General features: G+C 35.9%; 2 protein-coding genes and 1 pseudogene across 2 annotated transcripts; all 3 read right to left on the reverse strand.

Moving 5' to 3' along the window:
* Window positions 1-6,604: 6,604 nt before the first annotated feature.
* On the reverse strand, window positions 6,605-7,552 carry LOC133248690 (olfactory receptor 6C2-like). The gene has a single exon (XM_061419045.1). It carries the CDS (start codon window positions 7,550-7,552, stop codon window positions 6,605-6,607), a length of 948 nt encoding a protein of 315 aa, XP_061275029.1.
* A 9,391-nt stretch (window positions 7,553-16,943) lies between these two features.
* LOC133248691 (olfactory receptor 6C2-like) lies at window positions 16,944-17,941 on the reverse strand (annotated as a pseudogene).
* A 3,055-nt stretch (window positions 17,942-20,996) lies between these two features.
* LOC133248861 (olfactory receptor 6C2-like) lies at window positions 20,997-21,932 on the reverse strand. Its single transcript, XM_061419148.1, has one exon. The coding sequence runs from the start codon at window positions 21,930-21,932 to the stop codon at window positions 20,997-20,999; it is 936 nt and encodes a 311-aa protein (XP_061275132.1).
* Between the last annotated feature and the right edge of the window lie 1,324 nt (window positions 21,933-23,256).

Raw genomic sequence — 23,256 nt, forward strand, 5'->3', positions numbered from 1 at the left:
AACATCATTTTTAAACAGTGAAAAAATTGGATGCTGTCCTCTAATGTTAAGAACAAGACAGGATATTCACTCACATAACTTCAGTTCAACAGTAGTTTAAGTTTCCAACTATTCCAATAAACGAAGAAGAAGAATAAATACATAAAAAGATCTGGAATAAGGAGACAGAAGTGCCTTTTTTCATCAGATCAGATCAGATCAGTTGCTCAGCTGTGTCTGACTCTTTGCGACCCCATGAATCGCAGCACGGCCAGGCCTCCCTGTCCATCACCAGCCCCCAGAGTTCATCAGACACATGTCCATCGAGTCAGTGATGCCATCCAGCCATCTCATCCTCTGTCATCCCCTTCTCCTCCTGCCCCCAATCCCTCCCAGCATCAGAGTCTTTTCCAATGAGTCAACTCTTGGCATGAGGTGGCCAAATTACTGGAGTTTCAGCTTCAGCATCATTCCTTCCAAAGAAATCCCAGGGCTGATTTCCTTCAGAATGGACTGGTTGGATCTCCTTGCAGTCCAAGGGACTCTCAAGAGTCTTCTCCAACACCACAGTTCAAAAGCATCAATTCTTTGGCACTCAACCTTCTTCACAGTCCCACTCTCACATCCATACATGACCACTGGAAAAACCATAGCCTTGATTAGACGAACCTTTGTTGGCCAAGTAATGTCTCTGCTTTTGAATATGCTATTTAGGTTGGTCATAACTTTCCTTCCAAAGAGTAAGTGTCTTTTAATTTCATGGCTGCAGTCACCATCTGCAGTGATTTTGGAGCCCCCCAAAATAAAGTCTGACACTGTTTCCACTGTTTCCCCATCTATTTCCCATGAAGTGATGGTACTGGATGCCATGATCTTCGTTTTCTGAATGTTGAGCTTTAAGCCAACTTTTTCACTCTCCACTTTCACTTTCATCAAGAGGCTTTTGAGTTCCTCTTCACTTTCTGCCATAAGGGTGGTGTCATCTGCATATCTGAGGTGATTGATATTTCTCCCGGCAATCTTGATTCCAGCTTGTGTTTCTTCCAGTCCAGCGTTTCTCATGATGTACTCTGCATATAAGTTAAATAAGCAGGATGACGATATACAGCCTTGACGTACTCCTTTTCCTATTTGGAACCAGTCTGTTGTTCCATGTCCAGTTCTAACTGTTGCTTCCTGACCTGCATACAAATTTCTCAAGGGGCAGATCATGTGGTCTGGTATTCCCATCTCTTTCAGAATTTTCCACAGTTTATTGTGATCCACACAGTTAAAGGCTTTGGCATAGTCAATAAAGCAGAAGTAGATGTTTTTTCTGGAACTCTCTTGCTTTTTCTATGATCCAGTGGATGTTGGCAATTTGATCTCTGGTTCCTCTTCCTTTTCTAAAACCAGCTTGAACATCAGGAGATTCATGGTTCGCATATTGCTGAAGCCTGGCTTGGAGAATTTTGAGCATTACTTTACTAGTGTGTGAGATGAGTGCAATTGTGCAGTAGTTTGAGCATTCTTTGGCATTGCCTTTCTTTGGGATTGGAATGAAAATTGACCTTTTCCAGTCGTGTGGCCACTGCTGAGTTTTCCAAATTTGCTGGCATATTGAGTATAGCACTTTCACAGCATCATCTTTCAGGATTTGGAATAGCTCAACTGGAATTCCATCACCTCCACTAGCTTTGTTTGTAGTGATGCTTTCTAAGGCCCACTTGACTTCACATTCCAGGATGTCTGGCTCTAGGTCAGTGATCACACCATCATGATTATCTGGATTGTGAAGATCTTTTTTGTACAGTTCTTCTGTGATTTCTTGCCATCTCTTCTTGATTTCTTCTGCTTCTGTTAGGTCCATACCATTTCTGTCCTTTATCGAGCCCATCTTTGCGTGAAATATTCCTTTGGTATTTCTGATTTTCCTGAAGAGATATCTAGTCTTTCCATGATTGTGTACACAGGAAATTTTAAGGCATTTACAAAAAATTAAAAAAATTAAAATAAATACTAAACTAATATGTGAATTTAATAAGATTTCAGATGCAAAATCAATGTATAAAAATAAGTTGCATTTCTATACACTAGAAACAAACTTGAAAATGAAATTTAAAATACCATTTATAATAGCATAGAAATCAGAAAATATTTAGAAATATATTTGAAAAAATATGTGTAAAACTTCTTCACTAAAAAATTTACTGAGATACATTTTAAAAGGCTGAAATAAATATGAAAATATGTCACGTCTGTGGGTTGGCAGATTCATTGTTGTTTGTCAGTTCTTCCCAAATTGACTTCTAAATTCAAATGCAATTTAATCACTATCCCAACAGGCTTTTTTAAAAGAAAAACTGAAAAGCTATATGTAAAATTTATATGGGAAAGGGAAGCAACTGATATCAAGTCAAACCTATCTGGAAAATGCTACAGAATTTACAGTATGTAGTTTCCAGACACTTGAAAGCCACAGTGATAAAAACAGTGAGGTACTGATGTAAAGATCAACACACAGATAAATAACATAAAATGAATCATCCAGATTCAGAAATACATGGCCAACTGATTTTGACAAAGGCACTGGAGTAATCCAGCATGTAGGCAAAGATTTCTTGGGACACACAATCAAGTACAAACCATAAAAGGAATAATTGATACACTGGATTTCAAAAAAATTAAAACTGCTCTTCAAAAGACATCATTAAGAAAATAAAAAAGCAAATCCCAGACAGGGAGAAAATAGTCACTATATATATATTTGAAAAAGGATTTGTATGAGAAAGCACTGATGTAGAAATTGTTAGACAGTCAGTGTAGAAGTCAGAGTCTTTGTTCTTTTTCTAATTTCAATTTTAATTCTCACACACAAGCGTTTTGGCTCCATTAGCCTAAAGCTGTATTTGTTCCAGTTTCTAGGCATTCAGAGGAATTCCTCCCTGATCTGGAGTGTCATAAAACATTCAGACCCAGGACAAGACAATCATTGACTGCTGTCCAGTTTATCAAGGAGAAAAATTCCAGGTAGACAATTAGCTCTTAAACATACATCTGTACTGCACTGTGCTTACTCAGTCATGTCCGACTCTTTGTGGTCCCAGGACTGTAGCCCCACAGGCTCCTCTGTCCGTGGGGTGAGAACCTCCAGGTGAGAACACTGGAGTGGGTTGCCCTCTGGCTCCTAAATAACGGTCTGGAGGTTTCGAGAAATGGTCGAGGGATGGCATCGATATGTCTAGAAAAACTGAGAAACTGGGAGATCCAAGAAAGCCATAAAAATGACAAACAGGACATTGCACAATTTAAACTGATTGGTCAAAAATTACACATATCTGGGCCCAAGCCAACCAAAACTGAACAGATTAATTCTAATAAAGATATAAAAACTGCTGTTATTCCCATCTTTTGGGGCTCTTTACCCCTTCTCAGTGTCTATGCTGAGGGCTTTGTGTCTCTATCCTTTTAAACATAAACTTTGCCTGCGTGAGCGTTTGCTGGTTTGTGAAATTCATTCTTTGGCTCCATGAACAGAATCCTGTTTCCCGTTTCAGCCCCACCAGATGTTCACCAGCCCATAAGCTCTCTGAAACTCATCTTTTTGGGGTTTTATGGAGGCTTTAGTATGTAGTGATTATTGGTTAAATCATTGGTCTCTGTACATTGAACTGATTCTCCAGCGAGGGCCCTCTCTCTCACTGAGGTGAGGGATTTCAGTTCAGTTCAGTACAGTTGCTCAGTTGTGTCCGACTCTTTGCGACCCCATGGACTGCAGCACGCCAGGCTTCCCTGTCCATCACCAGCTCCCAGAGTTTGCTCAAACTCATGTCCATTGAGTTGGTGATGTCATCCAACCATCTCATCCTCTGTCATCCCCTTCTCCTCCTGCTTTCAATGTTTCCCAGCATCAGGGTCTTTTCCAATTTGGGTACTGTAAATTCCAATCCTCTAATCAGGTGATTGATTTCCCTGGCAACCAGGCTTCATCTTTAGGTGACCTAAGGGCTTCCCACATTTTCTCATTAACACAACAAAAGATACCTTTATTGCTCTCATCCCTTAAGAATCTCCAAGGGTTGTAGGAGCATCCTGTCAGGAACTGGATGATGACAAATAGATTTTTTTTTTTTTTTTACTATAAATCACAAAATCACACAGCCCAGAGATCTTTATTGTTCATGATAAGATAATAGTATCAGTGCTATGATTACTGTGTTGTTTTCTGAGCCCATTTTGTTTTTTTGGCAAATATACAATAGATATTCTGATGATCCTTTCATAAAATTTCAAACGTGAAGCATAGACATGTTGTAAAAATGTGAAATCTGAAAGGAATAGCCCTTTTAGTAACAGTAGGTATGGCTGAATGATGGGTTGGTTATCATGTACAGGAATATTAACTAGCATCAAGGTTGAGCTCTAGGTGTTCACTGAAATCATATTTATAATGGCTTGTCTCTTATCTGAAAAATGTATATGTGTGTATATTTTCTGAGAAGATTTTATTGTGGTAAGAACACTTTGTGAGAACTACCCTTTTAACAGATTTTTAGTGTAGAATACATTATTGTTGATTATAGGTACAATGTTGTAAAGCAGGTCTTTAGAGTTTATTAATGTTACTTAACTAAAATTTTATGCCTTTTCATTAATAAGTCTCCATTGCCCTGTCCCTTTCAGCCCTGTTCCCTGGTAATCACTATTCCAGACTTTAATTTTATTAATTTGACTATTTTAGAAATTTCATGTAAATACAATCATGAAGTTTTTGTCTTTCTATATCTGGTTTATTTCACTTAGGATACTGTCTTCAAGGTCCATCCACAGTGTCACATGTTGCTGAATTTTCTTCTTTTTGAAGGCCAAGTAGTATTCCACTGTGTGTATATACCACATTTAATTATCCATTAATTGGTAGGTAGACATTTAGGTTGTTTCTACATATTAGTTATTGTGAATACTGCTACAATGAACATGAGTGTGCACACATCTCTTTGAGATCCTTTTTAGTTCTTTTGGATATACACCCGGAAATGAGATGGCTAGATCATAGGGTAGTGTGTTATATTTAATTTTTTAAGGAACCTGAGTGACTTTTAAATAAGAAAACTGAAGGGAAAAAAGTGTGCTCCAATAAAGAATGAGAATATATATAAAATACAGGGAAATAGCAGTCAGAAAAGACTAAATGTGAACCTCTTGAACACAAGTTCAAGAGCCTATAGCATGAATTGTAGAGAATGGAGGAAATAGTTTCAGATGATGATCTGTGTAAATTTCTTTTTCTAGGAAATGTGGTAAATAGTGTGTGTTCTTCCAATGTATAACCATTTATATCATTAAAAAATGGAATACCTTTATGTACCACTCTTTGTATTTCTTTTGAAAACATTTATAAGTTTCTAAGATTCCATACATCTGGCTGTTTTTACTTTATCTCTTTTACTTAATTTTTGATGTGTGCTCGCCTATTTTAGAGACATTGTGTGTTGGCATTTCAATATATGTGTCTGCATCTGGCAGGCTTTTGTAATACCAAAATATTTAAATTCTTCAAAATAGTTGTTATCCATTCTCACAATTTTCCCTTTCATTTCTTTTCTTTTTTTTTTTGAGAAAATCTTAGAACATTTAAGAGGCTTCCCAGGTGGTGCAGTGGTAAAGACTCTGCCTGTCAATGCAGAAGGCATAAGAGACACCAGTTCGATCCTAGGTTGGGAAGATACCCTGGAGTAGGAAATGGCAACCCATTCCAGTATTCTTGCCTGGAAAATCCCATGGACAGAGGAGCCACATGGGCTACAGTCCATGGGGGTCACAAAGAGTTGGACATGACTGGGCATGTATGCATTACTACTACTACCATAACATTTAAAAGTCTTATTATTAAAAATTTAATGTGCAATTTGTATAATTTTTGTTTTAATATTTAGTATGTAGTTTTGCTATAGATTAATTGAAAATAAGTGCCTGAGTTTATTTCTGGGTTCTCTATTCTCTTCTCTTGATCAGTATGTCTATTTTTGTTCCTGTACCAAACTGTTTTGTTTAGTTTTTAGTATTTAGTATTAAGCAAAATACTGTTTATTTATTATTTCCATAATTGTAAAGGTTTATAATTCTCCTTCATAAAAAATGTTTATTACTGAAAGTTAACTTTTGCTTTCTTTAACATAGTGTTTCTTCTGTTCACTCCTGAAGGTACGTGGGAATAAAATTCTGCTGGTTGTCTCTATTTCTAGTGCCTAAAGCAGTACCTACCCCAAAGGAATTACCCAATACATATTTGTTTTGTGAATCAATGAATAAGTAATTTGAAAGTTTTGGATTTGAAAAACTAGTGGCAACCATTACTTATTCTTTCTCTGGAAAATGTAAGAATTTATCAACTTACTGTTCTCTTTTGGTAGGTCTAATTTGGAGATATGCTTCTGTTTGACCTGTTGTGCTTCATTTTTTGATATTTTTAATTTGGAGGTGAAGCCAGGATTTAAATTTTAAAAAATTATTAGCATGCTGGGTTATGGAAGGTTCTTAAATGATGTTTCTGAAGAAGTTGTCACTAGATCAAGATGAATGAGAGTGTTTTGAGTAAATTAACCTGATGGCAAAACTTGGTAGTTCAGTATGTGTTTATTTGGCTTTACATTCTCTTATTTTTTTGGGAAAGTATTGTGATTCTTTTGATTGAATTATTGAAGGCTTGTTTGACTTGCTTGTTTCTCAGTGTGTAAATGAAAGGGTTCAGCACTGGAGCGATGGAAGTAGTGAGCATGGTCACACCTTTGTTAATGGCCACTGAGTCCTTTGCTGAAGGTTTGATGTAGATGAAGATGCAGCTACCATAGGTGATTGAAACCACAATTATGTGGGAAGAGCAAGTAGAAAAGGCCTTTTTCTTTTGCTGGGCAGAAGGGAATTCTAAAATTGTCTTGATGATATAAATGTAAGACAGAACTACACACATCAGTGTCATAAGGAGGGTCAGCACAGCACAGATGATAACAGTCTGTTCCGTGTACCAAGTATTTGAACACGAAATTTTCAGGAGGGGAGATGCATCACAGATAAAATGATCAATGGTATTAGAATCACAAAATTCCAATTCTAGGCCTAGGCTAAGTGGGGGGATTATAATAAACAGACCAGCTACCCAACAACAAAAGACAAGTCTTCTGCAGACCATGCTACTCATGATGGTCACATAATGCAGGGGTTTGCAGATGGCCACATAGCGATCATAGGACATAGCAGCTAGGAGAAAAAATTCGGTTACACCAAAGAGGTCAGTAAAAAATACTTGGCTGGCACAGGCATTGTAGGTAATGACCTTGTCACCTGTCACAATGTTATACAGGTATCTGGGAATACAAGCTGATGTGAATGAGATCTCCAAAAAGGAGAAATTTTGTAGGAAATAATACATGGCTGTCTTAAGGTGGGAATCCAGGAAGATGAGGAAGATGATGGTCAGATTCCCAGTTATGCTTAGCATGTAGGTGAGAAAGAGAAAGATAAGAAGCAAAATCTGCAGTTGAGGGTCATCTGTCAGTCCCAGCAGAATGAATGTTGTTACCGTACTGTTTCTCATTGCTGACTGCTGAGTTCTGTTAAATATGCTGTTAACATTGAAATGCTTCATTTAGGATTATTTTAGCAGTATGGAAGGTACCATATTCAAGTTTTTCCTTATTTATCATTATTTAAAATATTTACAATTTAAATATTCATTTTGTAAAGGACTACTTTTGACTGTGGTGGGTATGTCATTTTGTAGGAGCAAAGATGTCTTGTGATATTCAAGAGTTCTCTGGTTGCTGTTGTTGCTTGATATTTCGTTCTTTATTAAAGTATTAAGACGTGTAAAATCATTTGGGTTCACTGTGCACATACTCTGTAGTCACTTGAAATCTCTGAGCTCTATGGTTAAAGAATTTTGTTTTCTGTTTTTGTTCATTGCATACAAGTCCCCTCAACACCTCTAAACTATCATGTGTACACACACACACACTCACACACACAAACACACAAAACTTCTTCAGCTCCCCACCTGACACTGCTTCTGTCAAGGTTTCTCTGTCCCTAAGTAATCACTTATAATCCACAGTGATGCAAAATATAGAATGTCTTAAAGTGCAATATAGTTGTACTTATGCACAATATACATTTATATTTTCATGAAATGCCCTGGTAAATAAACTTCAAAGATAGTACGGATGATGTATTTCTCTGGCTTTTATCTGTCTGTTAGTATTCTCTTCACTTCTTTCATGTCTCACCATACTAATATCCCCTTTTTATTTTCATTAATTCTTATGTTTTGCTATGTCTTTCAGATGGTCATTTCTAAATCGATATCTTTGTCTTGTAATACTTGATTCTCAGATGAAATTTGACATATCTATTTGAACATTCACATGGACTATGTCGCAAATAAAACTCATGGTCTTTATCTCTCCCCCTTCTCCTCTTAAAATGTCCCTTTCAACAAAGATAATAGATTACATTTATTGAGCATATTCCATGTGACAGATTTTTTGGTAAATACTTCTCACACATCATATGTTTTCTGTCTTCAACTAACTTGAATAACTACTATTGATTTTCAGTTTCACCTTGAAGCCCTCTGGAAAGTTTCCTGAAAGTCCAATCACTATGCTATCTCTTATCCCAGCCTCTGTGTTCCCATAGAAATCAGTGCTTGCTACCATTTTAACACTTAAGAAAGAACACTTATTTGTGTATTACGTTTCCTCCATACCCCTCAATTCATGTGTATGTGGACTCACTTTACTGTGTGAACTAGTGTATTATTTTACTGATATGGGACAGGGTCAGCTCTGACTGACTCAATAGAAGATGCAGCTAAGGCCTCAGGGTTATAGTACCTGACGTGAAGAAGAAGAGTTGAATGAGGCTCATGGTTTGTCTGAGCAACCTAAGAGGATTGGAAATATATCAGCAAATAAATTAGATTAAGTTGATATGTAGGAGAAATATTTCTGCTGCTCATCTCCTATCTTCCTCCAACTCTTTTCCTAAATCTCAGGCAACATATCCATCATGTCACTGAATGAACTTAGCCCTATCACTACCATTGGATATCATTCAATGTTCTAAAAAGTCTGTTTTTTCCTTCTAAAGTTACACAAAGTATAGTAAAACAAGATTTAAAAGAAGACTCACTGATATGTGGCTAACTGGTTTTTGTTTATCCTACTTTTTCAAAAGACATGTTTGAAATGAGGACAAGAATCTCTGATGAGGATGCAATTTCAGCCACATCATTCTTTGGGTAAACTGAGGAGTATACTTACCCAATTAAATGAATATAGCCCTTATTTTTTGCTGTGAATTTAATATATTTCTGGATGGTCATCAAATTTTAATCCCATTAGATGCCAGTATATTTTTGTGCATAAAACTCCAGTAAAATGATATTTTTATATCCAAAGGAACTGTGTTCTAAAAATATGAAAAAACTATATTTTACCAAATATAGAAATTTATCACTCACATTTTCAATTTTTAAAAGACAGGTAAAATATATTTTCCAAAGCATAGCAAGACTTAAATCACACAAAACTGAATAAAGTTGAAATGACAAACCTCACTCTTATGACTGTCAATCATAGTCTCTGTTGTTTGTTGAAACATATGCAGTCTTAAAACTCCTAAATTGAAAATGACAGTTAGGACGAAGATTTTTATATGAGCTTTTGGTTACTTTTGCTTATGAATCCACTATCATGTTCACAACAAATCCAAGATGCCTCTTAGAGGTATCTTTCTGAAGCATCCATCTTCAAACAATTACATGGATTTCCTTGTTGTATTCTTATAACCTTCTCTCAAGAAAGAAAGAAATATAATATTATATGAGGATGATGGAATGTCAGAAATCTTCTCCAGTTTGAGGAAAGTTGCTATGCTAACCTCTCAGGGCTCTGAACACATTAACTATACCTAGCTTGACATTTGCTTTATTTGTTAAAAATACAACCAAGTGAATAAACAGAGTCCCTGGTGACCCAAGAACGAAGTCACTAATGAATCTTTTGAGTAATTAAATTTGTGGTAAAAAATGTGGTAACTATATCTTCTTTGGATATAGTTTCCTTGGAGACAGGAAGACACTGCAGATAAAAGCCAGTAGGAAAACAGAAGGGGCTTCCCCAGTGGCTAAGTGGTAAAGAATCTGCCTGCAATGCAGGAGCCACAGGAGACACCAGTTTGATCCCTGGATCAGGAAGATCCCCTGGAGAAGGGCATGGCAACTCACTCCAGCATTCTTGCCTGGAGAATCCCAAGGACAGAGGAGCCTGGCAGGCTACAGTCCATAGGTCGCAGAGTTGAACACGACTGAAGTGACTTAGCATGCATGCATGCAGGACAACAGAAGAGTCTGGTTGTAAAATGAAATTTTAGCTTCTTCTTACTGTCACATGGAATAAACTGATACACATGATATCAGTTCAGTTTGGTTCGGTTGCTCAGTCGTGTCTGGCTCTTTGCGACCCTATGGACTGCAGTATGCCAGGCCTCCTTGTCCATCACCAGCTGCTGGAGTTTACTCAAAGTCGTGTCCATTGAGTTGGTGATGCCATACAACCTTGTTAACCTCTCTTGTCCCCATCTCCTCCTGCCTGCAATCTTTCCCAGCATCAGGGTCTATTCTTTTTGTGTGTGTGTGAGTTCATTCTTTTTTTTTTTTACTTTGCAATATTGTATTGGTTTTGCCATACATCAGGGTCTTTTCAAATGAGTCAGCTCTTCACATCAGGTGGCCAAAGTATTGGAGCTTCAGCTTCAACATGAGTCCTTCCAATGAATATTTAGGACTTGTTTCCTTTAGGATGGACTGGTTGGATCTCCTTGCAATCCCAGGGACTCTTAAGAGTCTTCTCCAACACCAAAGTTCAAAAACATCAATTCTTCACCATTAAGCTTTCTTTACAGTTCAACTCTCACATCCATACATGACTACTGGAAAAACCATAGCTTTGAATAGATGGACCTTTGTTGACAAAGTAATCTTTCTGATTTTTAATATGCTGTGTGGGTTGGTCATAACTTTTCTTCCAAGGAGTAAGCGTCTTTTAATTTCATGGCTGCAATCACCTGCAGTGATTTTGGAGCCCCCCAAAATAAAGTCTGTCACTGTTTCTACTGTTTCCCCATCTATTTGCCATGAAGTGATGGGACCAGATGCCATGATCTTCGTTTTCTGAATGTTGAGTTTTAAGCCAGCTTTTCCACTCTCCTCTTTCACTTTCATCAAGAGGCTTTTTAGTTCCTCTTCACTTTCTGCCATAAGGGTGGTGTCATCAGCATATCTGAGGTTATTCGTATTTCTCTTGGCAATCTTGATCCAGCTTGTGCTTCATCTAGCCCAGCGTTTCTCATGGTGTACTCTGAATATAAGTTAAATAAGCAGGGTGACAATATACAGCCTTGACATACTCCTTTCCCTATTTGAAAACAGTCTGTTGTTCCATGTCCAGTTCTAACTGTTGCTTCCTGACCTGCATACAAATTTCTCAAGAGGCAGGTCAGGTGGTCTGGTATTCTCATCTCTTTCAGAATTTTCCAGAGTTTGCTGTGATCCACACAGTCAAAGGCTTTGGCATAGTCAATAAAGCAGAGATAGAAATAGATGTTTTTCTGGAACTCTCTTGCTTTTTTGATGATCCCACAGATGTTGGCAATTTGACCTCTGGTTCCTCTGCCTTTTATAAAACCAGCTTGAACATCTGGAAGTTCATGGTTCACATACATTGAAGCCTGGCTTGGAGAATTTTGAGCACTACTTCCCTAGCATGTGAGATGAGTGCAATTGTGCAGTAGTTTGAGCATTCTTTGGCATTGCCTTTCTTTGGGCTTGGAATGAAAACTGACCTTTTCCAGTCCTGTGGCCACTGCCAAGTTTTACAAATTTGCTGGCATTTTGAGTGTAGCACTTTCAGCATCATCTTTTAGGATTTGAAAGAGCTCAATGTGAATTCCATTACCTTCACTAGCTTTGTTTGTAGTGATGCTTCTTAAGGCCCATTTGACTTCGCATTCTAGGATGTCTGGCTCTAGGTGAGTGATCACACCATTGTGATTATCCATACACATGGTATGGGAAGACCATTAAAAAACTACATTTCTTATTTATTAGTCTATACCATAAATTATTAACTATATTTAGGAACTTTTAATTAGATAAGAAATTTAAAAATATGTAAAATCATATAACCCATATAGACATTTTTCTTCAAATGTATCAACATATTTATAAGACTAAAAATAAGCATTAACAGATTAAGTATAATTGAATACACAAGTCAATGTTCTTAACCTTCTAAACATAGTCTAAATTAATATACATATAGTTATATATTAGTTATTTATTCTTATTAATTCATGTTCAACATCTTAGTATCTTAATGTTCCTTCAGATATTAAAATCAAAGTACTATAAATTCATGTCCTTTAAAGTTTTCCGTGCTCCTATGGTCAACTAATTTATGACAAAGGGGACAAAAATATGCAATGTGACAGGACAGTGTCTTTGATAAATCGAGCTGGGAAAACTGGACATTGTGCATGTGTGCTTAGTTGTGGCCAACTCTTTGTGGCCTTATGAACTATAGCCTGTCAGGTTCCTCTGTTCATGGGGTTTTCCATGCAAGATTACTGGAGTAGGTTGCCATTTCCTCCTCAAGAGATCTTGCCCACCCAGGGACTGAACCCACGTCTCCTGTATTGGCAGGTGGATTCTTTAGCACTGAGCCATCTGTGAAGCCTGGGAAAACTGGACAGCCAAATGCAATAAGTAAATAAAATAGCATAAAACTGGGTTAGTACTACCTTACACACTGCACGAAAATTAACTCAAATGGATAAAAGACTTGAATGTAAAACCTGAAACTATAAAGTTCTCAGAAGAAAACACTGGCAGTACATGCCTTGACTCCAGTCTTGGTGATGATGTTTTTGGATTTGACACCAAAACCAAAGGCAACAAAAGCAAAAATAGACAAGTGGGGCCTCATCAAACTAAAAAGCATCTGCACATTGGTTCAGTTTAGTTCAGTGGCTCAGTTGTGTCTGACTCTTTGTGACCCCAAGGAATGAAGCACAGCAGGCCTCCCTGTTCATCACCAATTGCTGGGGCTTACTCAAATTCATATCCATCAAGTCGGTGATGCCATCCAACTGTCTCATCCTGTCGTCCCCTTCTCCTCCTGCCTTCAATCTTTCCCAGCATCAGGGTCTTTTCCAATGAATCAGTTCTTCACATCAGGTGGCCAAAGTATTGTAGCTTCAGTTTCATCATCAGTTCTTTCAATGAATATTCAGGACTGATTTCCTTTAGGACTGACTGGTTTAATCTCCTTGCTGTCCAAGGGACTCTCAGGAGTTTTCTCCAACACTACAGTTCAAAAAATATCAGTTCTTGGGCACATAGTCATTATGTTATACATTAGATCCTCAGACATCTTCATACCTAAAAGTTTGTATTTTTCTTAATAACCAAACTCTCCTTTTTTCCCCCATCCCCCAATTTTTGGTGATCACTTTTCTACTCTCTGAGTTTTATTTTAATTTTTAGATTCCATGTAAAAGTGATACCATGCAGTATTTAACTATGTCTGACTTTTCTCACTTAGCATAATGCCCCCAAGTTCAATCTATGTTGTCTTAAAAAGACAAGATTTCTTTCTTTTCAGTGGCTGAATATGCACTGTACATATCCACGTGCATTTTTTCTGTAGCCTTTAGGGGGAAAACTACTTTCTTTCAGCTTCTAGAGGCTGCATGCATTCTTTGACTCCTGGTCTTTTCCTTGTATCATTTGATCCTCTTGTTTCCATTGTCACATCTCCATCCACTAACTTGATTCTTTTTCCTTATGATTAAATGGTGCCCATTCACATAATCCAAGATAAATTTATCTTAAGATCCATAACTTTATCACATTTATCAAGTTCCTTTTGCCATGTAAGGTAACCTTCACAGGTTTCAGGGGTTAGAATATCTTTAGATGGATCATTATTCAGTGTATTGTGCATGAACACAATTGTCCAAGAAAAACATGGTCAAAATCTACAGTTATTAGTGAGTTTATTCTAGCCCAGGTCCTGGTTGAGCAGGTAAGAAAAATTTACAGAGTCTGGAATTGTTAATATTCTGTCTTTATATATTTCTTTCAGATGGAATTTTCATTTTTCAATAGAAAGACTCAATGAAACTTCTTAATTAGGCAGTGTATTTTTTTACAGTTACTAAATGAAGCTAATTTATTACATATACTTATTACAGTAGTAGTTTCAAACAAATAAGAATTTTGTGAAATCAAGTAGAGATTTATTCATCAGGTTACTTTAGGGTGATTTTTCATATTGAAGTACAGTTGATTTACAATATTGTTTTAGTTTCAGGTATATAGAAAATGATTCAGTGATTTTATATATATATATGTGTATATATATATATTCAGATTATTTTCCATTATAGGTTATTACAGTATATTCTGTATGATTCCTTGTACTCTACAGTAAATCATCATAGCTTATCTATTTCATATGTAGTAGTTTGTATCCATCAGGTCAGTTTAATGGGCTACTTAGTATAGGGAGAATAGGAGTTGTCAGAAACCAAATACCTTAGTAGCCAAAAACCAAAGTAGCCTTAGAAAGACTCCCTTATTTTTTTCCACTTAGGGTGGCTGAGTTTTCTATTATATGGTGTTAACTTTCTTCTTTGCTCGTGGTGTTTTGGTGTTACTGCTTCTCTATTCACTCTACGTTCAGGAAGCTTTAGGCTATTTCATTTCCAACTCAAACCAGAGTGATCAATGTAAATTCAGTTATTTGATAATTTAATTTCTAAATAATTACCTTCTCTAAAATAGAACAGGTGCCATAGTCATGGGATGGATAATAATTACAAAGGTTATAATGCAGGACCTTCTGCAAAGAGCTATGTGAGAAGCTGAAAAATTCACTTAGAATAAAAGCCTTGCTGTGTGAAAGACAAAGTAAATGGTCTTGAATAAATTCAAGCTCATATAATTTGGTGAGAGCAAAAAGGTTAAAATGAGCCTGTGCCCTCATAACTGATCTCCTATATATTGATCAAAAGAACCTAATTAAGACAGAATATATAAGTAAGACCTGATTGAAGGGACATCTGTGGCTCAAGGTGGCTCAGTTTTTAATACGGATTCCTGAATTTGTTTACAGTCATCGGTCATATATTAGTGGCATTTTTGAGCCCACACCCTGGTTTCATTGGACCTTTCCTGGAAAAATTCACAGTTATTATACTCATAAATTCAGTTCTATATACCAATTCATAGATAATTCCATTTTTATCTGTCTTCTTAGGGAGAGTGTTCATATGCTATTGACCTTACTTTTTGTCCAGAACTTCCTGCTTTTCATTGTTTTATGTTAAAGTATGTCTTCTTTTTGTAAATGTTATATAAATATAAACTCTTTTCTAATATAATTAATGTTTTCAATTCTTTACAAATTATGAATGCTTATATTAAGATGGAATGCTGTATTTAAATAATTTTCTCTTCAGTTCAGTTCAGTTCATTTGCTCAGTTGTGTCTGACTCTTTGTGACCCCATGAACCGCAGCACGCCAGGCCTTCCTGTCCATCACCAACTCACATCCATTGAGTTGGTGATGCCATCTAACCATCTCATCCTCTTTCATCCCCTTCTCCTCCTGCTCTCAATCTTTTCCAGCATTGGGTCTTTTCAAATGAGTCAGCTCTTCACACCAGGTGGCCAAAGCTTTGGAGTTTCAAACTTCAACATCAGTCCTTCCAATGAACACCCAGGGATGATCTCCTTTAGAATGGACTGGTTGGATCTCCTTACAGTCCAAGAGACTTTCAAGAGTCTTCTCCAATGCCACAGTTCAAAAGCATCAATTTTTCTGTGCTCAGCTTTCTTTATAGTCCAACTCTCACATCCATACGTGAGCACTGGAAAAACCAAATCATGTAATAATGTTCAGTTTTCATAAATTAATACCTTCATTTGGCATATGTAATTTTCCTAAAGTGTCCAATGAGGACATTTTACCATTAAAATGGACATCATGGGGCATCACATATGTAGCAAATACTAGTGTTTGAGTCAGATATAAATGGAAATTACTTCTTACTAGCAGTGTAACTCCGCTGTGCTTTAATTTTCTTAAGTGGGAAGACAAAACATCTTTTAAATTTGTTTTCCATATATTAAAAAGTAGTAGGTCTCTAGTGATTTTCTAATTGTTAGCTGCTAATCATTGTCATCATGATATGAAGATGAACATATAAAGAAACAGTATTATAACTTCAAGTTTTAAATCTAATTTTAATATTAAACTCATTTTCCCTAAACCAGCCTTCTCTTGGGTTTATTGTTTAAAGTCAAGAAGAGAATAATCTGGAATGGTGCTTCTTTGGAGGACTGATGCTATAACTGAAGCTCCAATACTTTGGCCACCCCATGTGAAAAGCCAACTGATTGGAAAAGACCCTGATGATAGGAAAAATTGAAGGCAAAAGAAGAGGGTGGCAGAGATTGAGATGGTTAGATAGCATCACCAGCTCAATTGTAATGAATTTGAGTGAACTCCAGGAGATAGTGAAGACCAAGGGAAGCCTGATGTGCTGCAGTCTATGGGGTTGCAAAGAGTTCGACATGACTGAGTAACAACAGAATGGGGCCTGAAATCAAAAAGGCCTCAAGTGCTGAGGTGGGAATAGGCAATAAGCACAATTAGTAAATCTATAATATTAAGATGAAGTTATTTTTTCTGTTTGTGGTTTTATTAAGAGTTGGTAAATTGTAAAATGATTCTTTACTGACACATGTAATCCCAATAAAGCTTCCTCACTATGTAGGAAAGCCTTAAAGTTTAAAGATATAGGTTGAGGATGTCTAATCTATTCATGAAAACTTGATTTTTCCACTTTAGCAAATTCCCTTACTTTATTAAGAACAATGTGAATCTTCTGATAGCATTATTAAAGGCTTGTTTAACTTGTTTCTCAAGGTGTAAATGAAGGAGTTCAACATAGGAGCGATGGAAGCAGTAAGTACTGCCACACTCTTATTAATAGCTACTGATTCCTTTTCTGAAGGTTTAATATAGATGAAAATACAGCTTTCATAGGTGATGGAAGTCACAATCAAGTGGGAAGAACATGTAGAAAATGCTTTTTTCCTTTGTTGAAGACAAAGGAATTGTAAAATGGTCTTGATGATGTATATATAGGATAGAATGACACACACAAGGGTCATGATTAACATCAAAACAGCAGAGACTATGATCATTTGCTCTATGAGCCATGTTTCTGAGCATGAGATCTTTAAGAAGGGGGCTGTATCACTGACAAAATGATCAATAACATTGAAGTCACAAAATTCCAGATGCAGGGCCCAGGCTAAGTGGAGGGATTATGATCAATGCCAGCCATCTAGCAACAAAGGATGAGTCTTCTACAGACCATGTTGTTCATGATGGTCACATAATGCAAGGGCTTGCAGATGGCCATGTATTTATCATAGGACATGATAGCCAGGAGAAAAAACTCTGCAGGAGCTAAGAAGTCAGTAAAAAATATTTGATAAAATTGTCATATGTGATTGTCTTATCACCTGTTGATATATTACACAAATATTTGGGAATACAAGAAGATGGAAATGAGATTTCTAAGAAGGAGAAATTTTGCAGGAAAAAGTACATGGCAGTTTTCAAGTGAGAGTCTATGAAGGTGAGGGAGATGATTGTCAGGTTCCCAGTTACACTCAACATGTAGGTGAGACGTAAAAAGATGAAAATCACAATCTTCAGTTGTGGATCATCAGTCAATCCCAGCAAGATAAAAGTTGTTACTGTGTGGTTTCTCATCACTGAATCCTGACTTCTATTCAATCTCCATTTATGATTCAGAGATATTTGATATGGAGAGTGATATTAATATCAAATATCAATAATCACTCAACAAACTATACAAAACCATCTAACATGCAATTTACAAAGGCATGCTTATAAGTATTATTATTAATAGGTCATCTGAAGCAGTATGCTTGATAATCTTAAGGCATATTTTGAAAAATATTAGATGGCTTTATCCATATCAAACTTCAACATGTTACGGGTCTTCTTTTCCATGCATTATGTTTTACTTTTATCTTCATCTGGGATTGGGATTGCTTATATAGTTATATTTTACTACTAACTGAAGCCAAATGCAGAAACCAAATCTTAAGTTTCTCAATGCTTTACTATTTCTTTTTGTAGCTTGGTTATTGATAAAGTGAAAGTAAGACCCAAAATAGTTTAAAGCTTATTAAACAGGCTTTCCTTATCCACTGCTTGAGATTTGAGTATTAGCATTAATCCATTTTTAAAAACTAGTATTTTATTATCTAAATTACTTTATCCTCATTCACTTCTTCCCCTGTGCCTCTCATGACCTTTTGTTTAAAACTTGTAGAATACAGGCAATATTTCGGTTAGAAAATTGTTAAAATACTTTAGATGTGGCATTCACAAGTTTTTATGAAGTTATCACAATTGTTTTTAACTTCTAACCCATTAAATTAATATGTAAACATTCCAATGTCTTGATGCAAATGTCATTAATTAGAAGAATATCAGATTGGGAGTACTAGTTACACTCCCCAACCACTGTTTACTTTCACCATGATTCAGTTTGTCATGGAAATAAGAACAGTATCCTTTATATGCAGAGTACATCATGAGAAACGCTGGACTGGAAGAAACACAAGCTGGAATCAAGATTGCCGGGAGAAATATCAATCACCTCAGATATGCAGATGACACCACCCTTATGGCAGAAAGTGAAGAGGAACTCAAAAGCCTCTTAATAAAAGTGAAAGTGGAGAGTGAAAAAGTTGGCTTAAAGCTCAACATTCAGAAAACGAAGATCATGGCATCCGGTCCCATCACTTGATGGGAAATAGATGGGGAAACAGTGGAAACAGAGTCAGACTTTATTTTTCAGGGCTCCAAAATCACTGCAGATGGTGACTGCAGCCATGAAATTAAAAGATGCTTACTCCTTGGAAGGAAAGTTATGACCAACCTAGATAGCATATTCAAAAGCAGAGACATTACTTTGCCAACAAAGGTCCGCCTAGTCAAGGCTATGGTTTTTCCGATGATTATGTATTGATTCGAGAGTTGGACTGTGAAGAAAGCTGAACATCAAAGAATTGATGCTTTTGAACTGTGGTGTTGGAGAAGACTCTTGAGAGTCCCTTGGAAAACAGAGTTTTCTCTTGTTTTTTGAGGTAAACTTGTATTGCTACAAACCTTCCCCTTAGCACTGCTTTTACTGAATCCCATAGGTTTTGGGTTGTTGTGTTTTCATTTTAGGACTTCCTGATGGCTCGTTTCTATGCATATTTTATTAATTTTTAAAATATCTTCTGTTATTTGTTGTTTATTCAGAAGCGTGTTGTTTAGCCTCTATATGTTTGTATTTTTAATAGTTTTTTTTTTTTTTTTCCTGTAATTGACATCTACTCTGACTGCATTGTGATCAGAAAAGATGCTTGGGATGATTTCAATTTTGTTTTTTTTTTAATTTACCAAGGTTAGATTTATGGCCCAGGATGTGATCTATCCTGGAGAAGGTTCTGTGTGCACTTGAGAAAAAGGTGAAATTCACTGCTTTGTGGTGAAATGTCTTATAGATACCAATTAGGTCTAACTGGTCCATTGTGTCATTTAAAGTTTGTGTTTCCTTGCTAACTTTCTGCTTAGTTGATCTATCCATAGGGTGAGTGGGGCATTAAAGTCTCCCACTATTATTGTGTTATTGTTAATTTTCCCTTTCATACTTGTTAGTATTTGCCTTACATATTGATGTGCTCTTATATGGGTGCATATATATTTATAACTGTTATATCTTCTTCTTGGATTGACTCTTTGATCATTATGTAGTGTCCTTCTTTGTCTCTTTTCACAGCCTTTATTTCAAAGTCTATTTTACCTGATATGAGTATTGCTACTCCTGCTTTCTTTTGGTCTCCATTAGCATGAAATATTTTTTTCCAGCCCTTCACTTTTAGGCTGTACGTGTCCCTTATTTTGAGGTGGGTCTCTTGTAGTGCTGTTGGACTTTTTAAAGAATTGGCTTTTAATCTCTTTAGCTTACTTAGTTGACTTCATTTTCTACCCATAGTAAGTTACATTTTCTGTTTACTTTTGTTAATTCTTCATTTTTTTTTTCAATTTATTCAGATGACTACAAATTCCCCTCTTTTGGGCTAGTTTACTTTTTTGTAAATAATGAATAATTTAAGATAACAGAATTCCAATTGAGTGTAGCTTTTTCAGTGTTCCAAATAATTTGTGATGTTTGTCTGCATTTCACTGCTTTCCTGATAGTAATTAGTTGATGTGGTGTAAAAACTATAATTTTCAAGAAATTACATTTGTGTGGATTTTTCTAGTTGTTGTATCTAATAATTTAGATAATTATGATAGAATCTGGAAGATAAAAGCTGAATTGGTGTTAGATGTTGGCACAAGTAGCAAATATACTGGGGAATGTTTTTTCCTTGACTAACAGCTGTAGAAGCTACAGATAATACGTCTCAGGAAAAAAATGTAATCTTTCCATGAAAATAAGTATGGTTTTCTAATTCAAACTTTCATTAAATGTGCATCTATCGTGTCACAAGTGCTCTTACTACAGTAATCCTGAGACTTCAGCCTTAAGTCTCTGTGATCTATAGTGCAACCTCTGTTCCCATATGCCTGCCTTTACTCTCCTAATTATCCACATGCTTTTATAGATTATTGCTCTACTTAGTTAAATCACTATTTCTAATACATTCTATTGACAACGTTTAACATAGATTCAAGAGAATATTTATTAAGTTTTATCTGCTATATATGTGTGTTCATAGTAATATATGTATTTTGCTATTAGTAAATTATAAACTTCAAAAATATTTCCTTCCTATCCTTTTGAGATGATATTTTTAAAATATTTTTTTCTTACTTAGATGAGAACAAAGCAATTCTTTTGATTGAGTCCTTAAAGGCTTTCTTAACTTGGTTGTTTCTCAAGGTATAAATAAATGGATTCAACATAGGTGAAACAGAAAAAATGAGGAGTGAAACCACTTTTTTAATGGCCACTTCTTCCTTTGCCGTAGGATTGATGTAGATGAAAATGCATGTGCCATAGGTGATAGAAACCACAATCATGTGAGAAGAACAGGTTGAAAAGGCCTTTTTCTTTTGCTGAGCAGAAGGGAACCTCAAAATTGTCTTCACAATGCAAGCATATGACAGAACTACACAAGTGAGAGTCATATTTAGGGTCAGCACAGCACAGATTATAACCGTCTGTTCCATCAGCCATGTTTCTGAGCATGAGATTTTCACTAAAGGAAATGCATCACAGCCAAAGTGATCAATCTTGTTAGAGTCACAAAATTTTAGATTTAAACCCAGGCTAAGTGGTGGGATTAATACACATAAACCAGACATCCAGCAAGAGATGATGAGAATTCTGCAGACTCTGTTGCTCATGATGGTCACATAGTGCAAGGGCTTGCAGATGGCCAAGTAGCGGTCATAGGACATGGTGGCCAGCAGAAAAAATTCTGTTACTCCACACAGATCAGTAAAAAATACTTGAAGGACACAAGAATTATAGGTAATGACCCTGTCACCTGTAGCTATACTATACAGGTATCTGGGGATACAAGAAGATGTGAAAGACATCTCCAAGAAGGAGAAATTTTTTAAGAAAAAGTACATTGGCGTTTTCAGGTGGGAATCCACAAAGGTGAGTGTGATGATGGTCAGGTTTCCAGTTAAACTCAGTGTGTAGGTAAGGAATAGAAAGATAAAAATTAAACCCTGCAGCTCAGGGTCATCTGTCAGTCCCAGCAGAATGAATTTTGTTACTGTACTGTTTCTCATCACTGACTTCTCACTTCTCTCCAATCTGTATGTGATATTCAGAGAAATTTGCTTATAGACTATTTTAACTGGTTTAAAATTTAATACATTTAATCTTTTAGTTTATATATACAATATGTTATATATATATACATATACATACTATATATATGTATATACATAAACACGTGTATTTTGTCTGTCTATCATGTGTTTAAAATTTTCCATTGTGACTAAGTAGATGCTGAGGAGCTACACTTTCATAGGTTGCAATAACATCTTTTGACTTTCAAGATTTTTCCTTATTCAGAAATGGAATCAGAAAATTGCATCCTTGATTTTGTATCTTTTCTTGACACTTCGAATCTTTTAAAAACAGTGCTAAAATAACTGGGGTTTACTTCATAGACTCTAGAGAAAAATCTGAGGTCTTTGTTCCAAAAGAAAATTTTGTATGCTAGTTTCTTTTTAGGTTAAGTGTGCTTAATTCTTACAAATAAGCTAAGCCCTGCTGCTTGCCCATCACCCAGTGCTACATAGTCCACTTTTTTTTTCTCCCATCATTGCCTTTACTGAACATGTGTGTTACCCTGATGCTGATATATATGATAATCACCTTCTCTTCCCTTCTACAACTTCCAGCCAAGGAATTAATCTTCACTGATACTACACCAGTAGAGACTCAAATATTTCTAATATACAATTAGTGTTTCTTATCTTGAGATTTTCTAACATCAATGAATAGAAAAAAATTCACCCTTTTTGTGCTTGGTTCATTTGTTTTACAAGTGTATTTACTTTATTGTTTAACTTATTGTATTCTTTTCTTACTGAGGTTGGTCACGATTCATCGTAACTACTTACTTAGGTCCAGTGTTTCTGATATAGAGTAAAATCACTGACTGACGATTACAGCTTACTTGAAAGTTAAAATCTTCTTAAGAAATTCAACAGCTGTCAAGTATTTATATCAAATTGATATGTAGAAGAAATAGACATACATATGTATTTGCAGCCCATCTACCTTCCTTTCATCTTTCATAACAATTTCTCAGATGATATGTGCATCATTGTGAAATTTTACTCTGCCCTTCAAACTTTGACCATCACACAATTCTTGAAATACATCTATTTTTTTTACAAGACTATTTTATAATAGAAGTTAGTAAGCATATTGACAATAAAATGTTAGTATCTGGTTTCTGATTATTCTTTCAAACAAATGTTCAATATGAACACAGGGCTATGTAATGAGATATGTCATTTTAGTAATTATGTTATTTTCGGGGATATGTAAAGAGGAATGAAAGGGCATGCTTAAATACTTCTATATACAGGAAAACAC

Source organism: Bos javanicus, chromosome 5, assembly GCF_032452875.1.
Source record: "Bos javanicus breed banteng chromosome 5, ARS-OSU_banteng_1.0, whole genome shotgun sequence".
Classification (NCBI taxonomy): domain Eukaryota; kingdom Metazoa; phylum Chordata; class Mammalia; order Artiodactyla; family Bovidae; genus Bos; species Bos javanicus.

Bases quoted from the DNA above. Each gene is read 5' to 3' on its own strand.
- LOC133248690 (XM_061419045.1), bottom strand. From the start codon at position 7,552: ATGAGAAACAGTACGGTAACAACATTCATTCTGCTGGGACTGACAGAT.
- LOC133248861 (XM_061419148.1), bottom strand. From the start codon at position 21,932: ATGAGAAACAGTACAGTAACAAAATTCATTCTGCTGGGACTGACAGAT.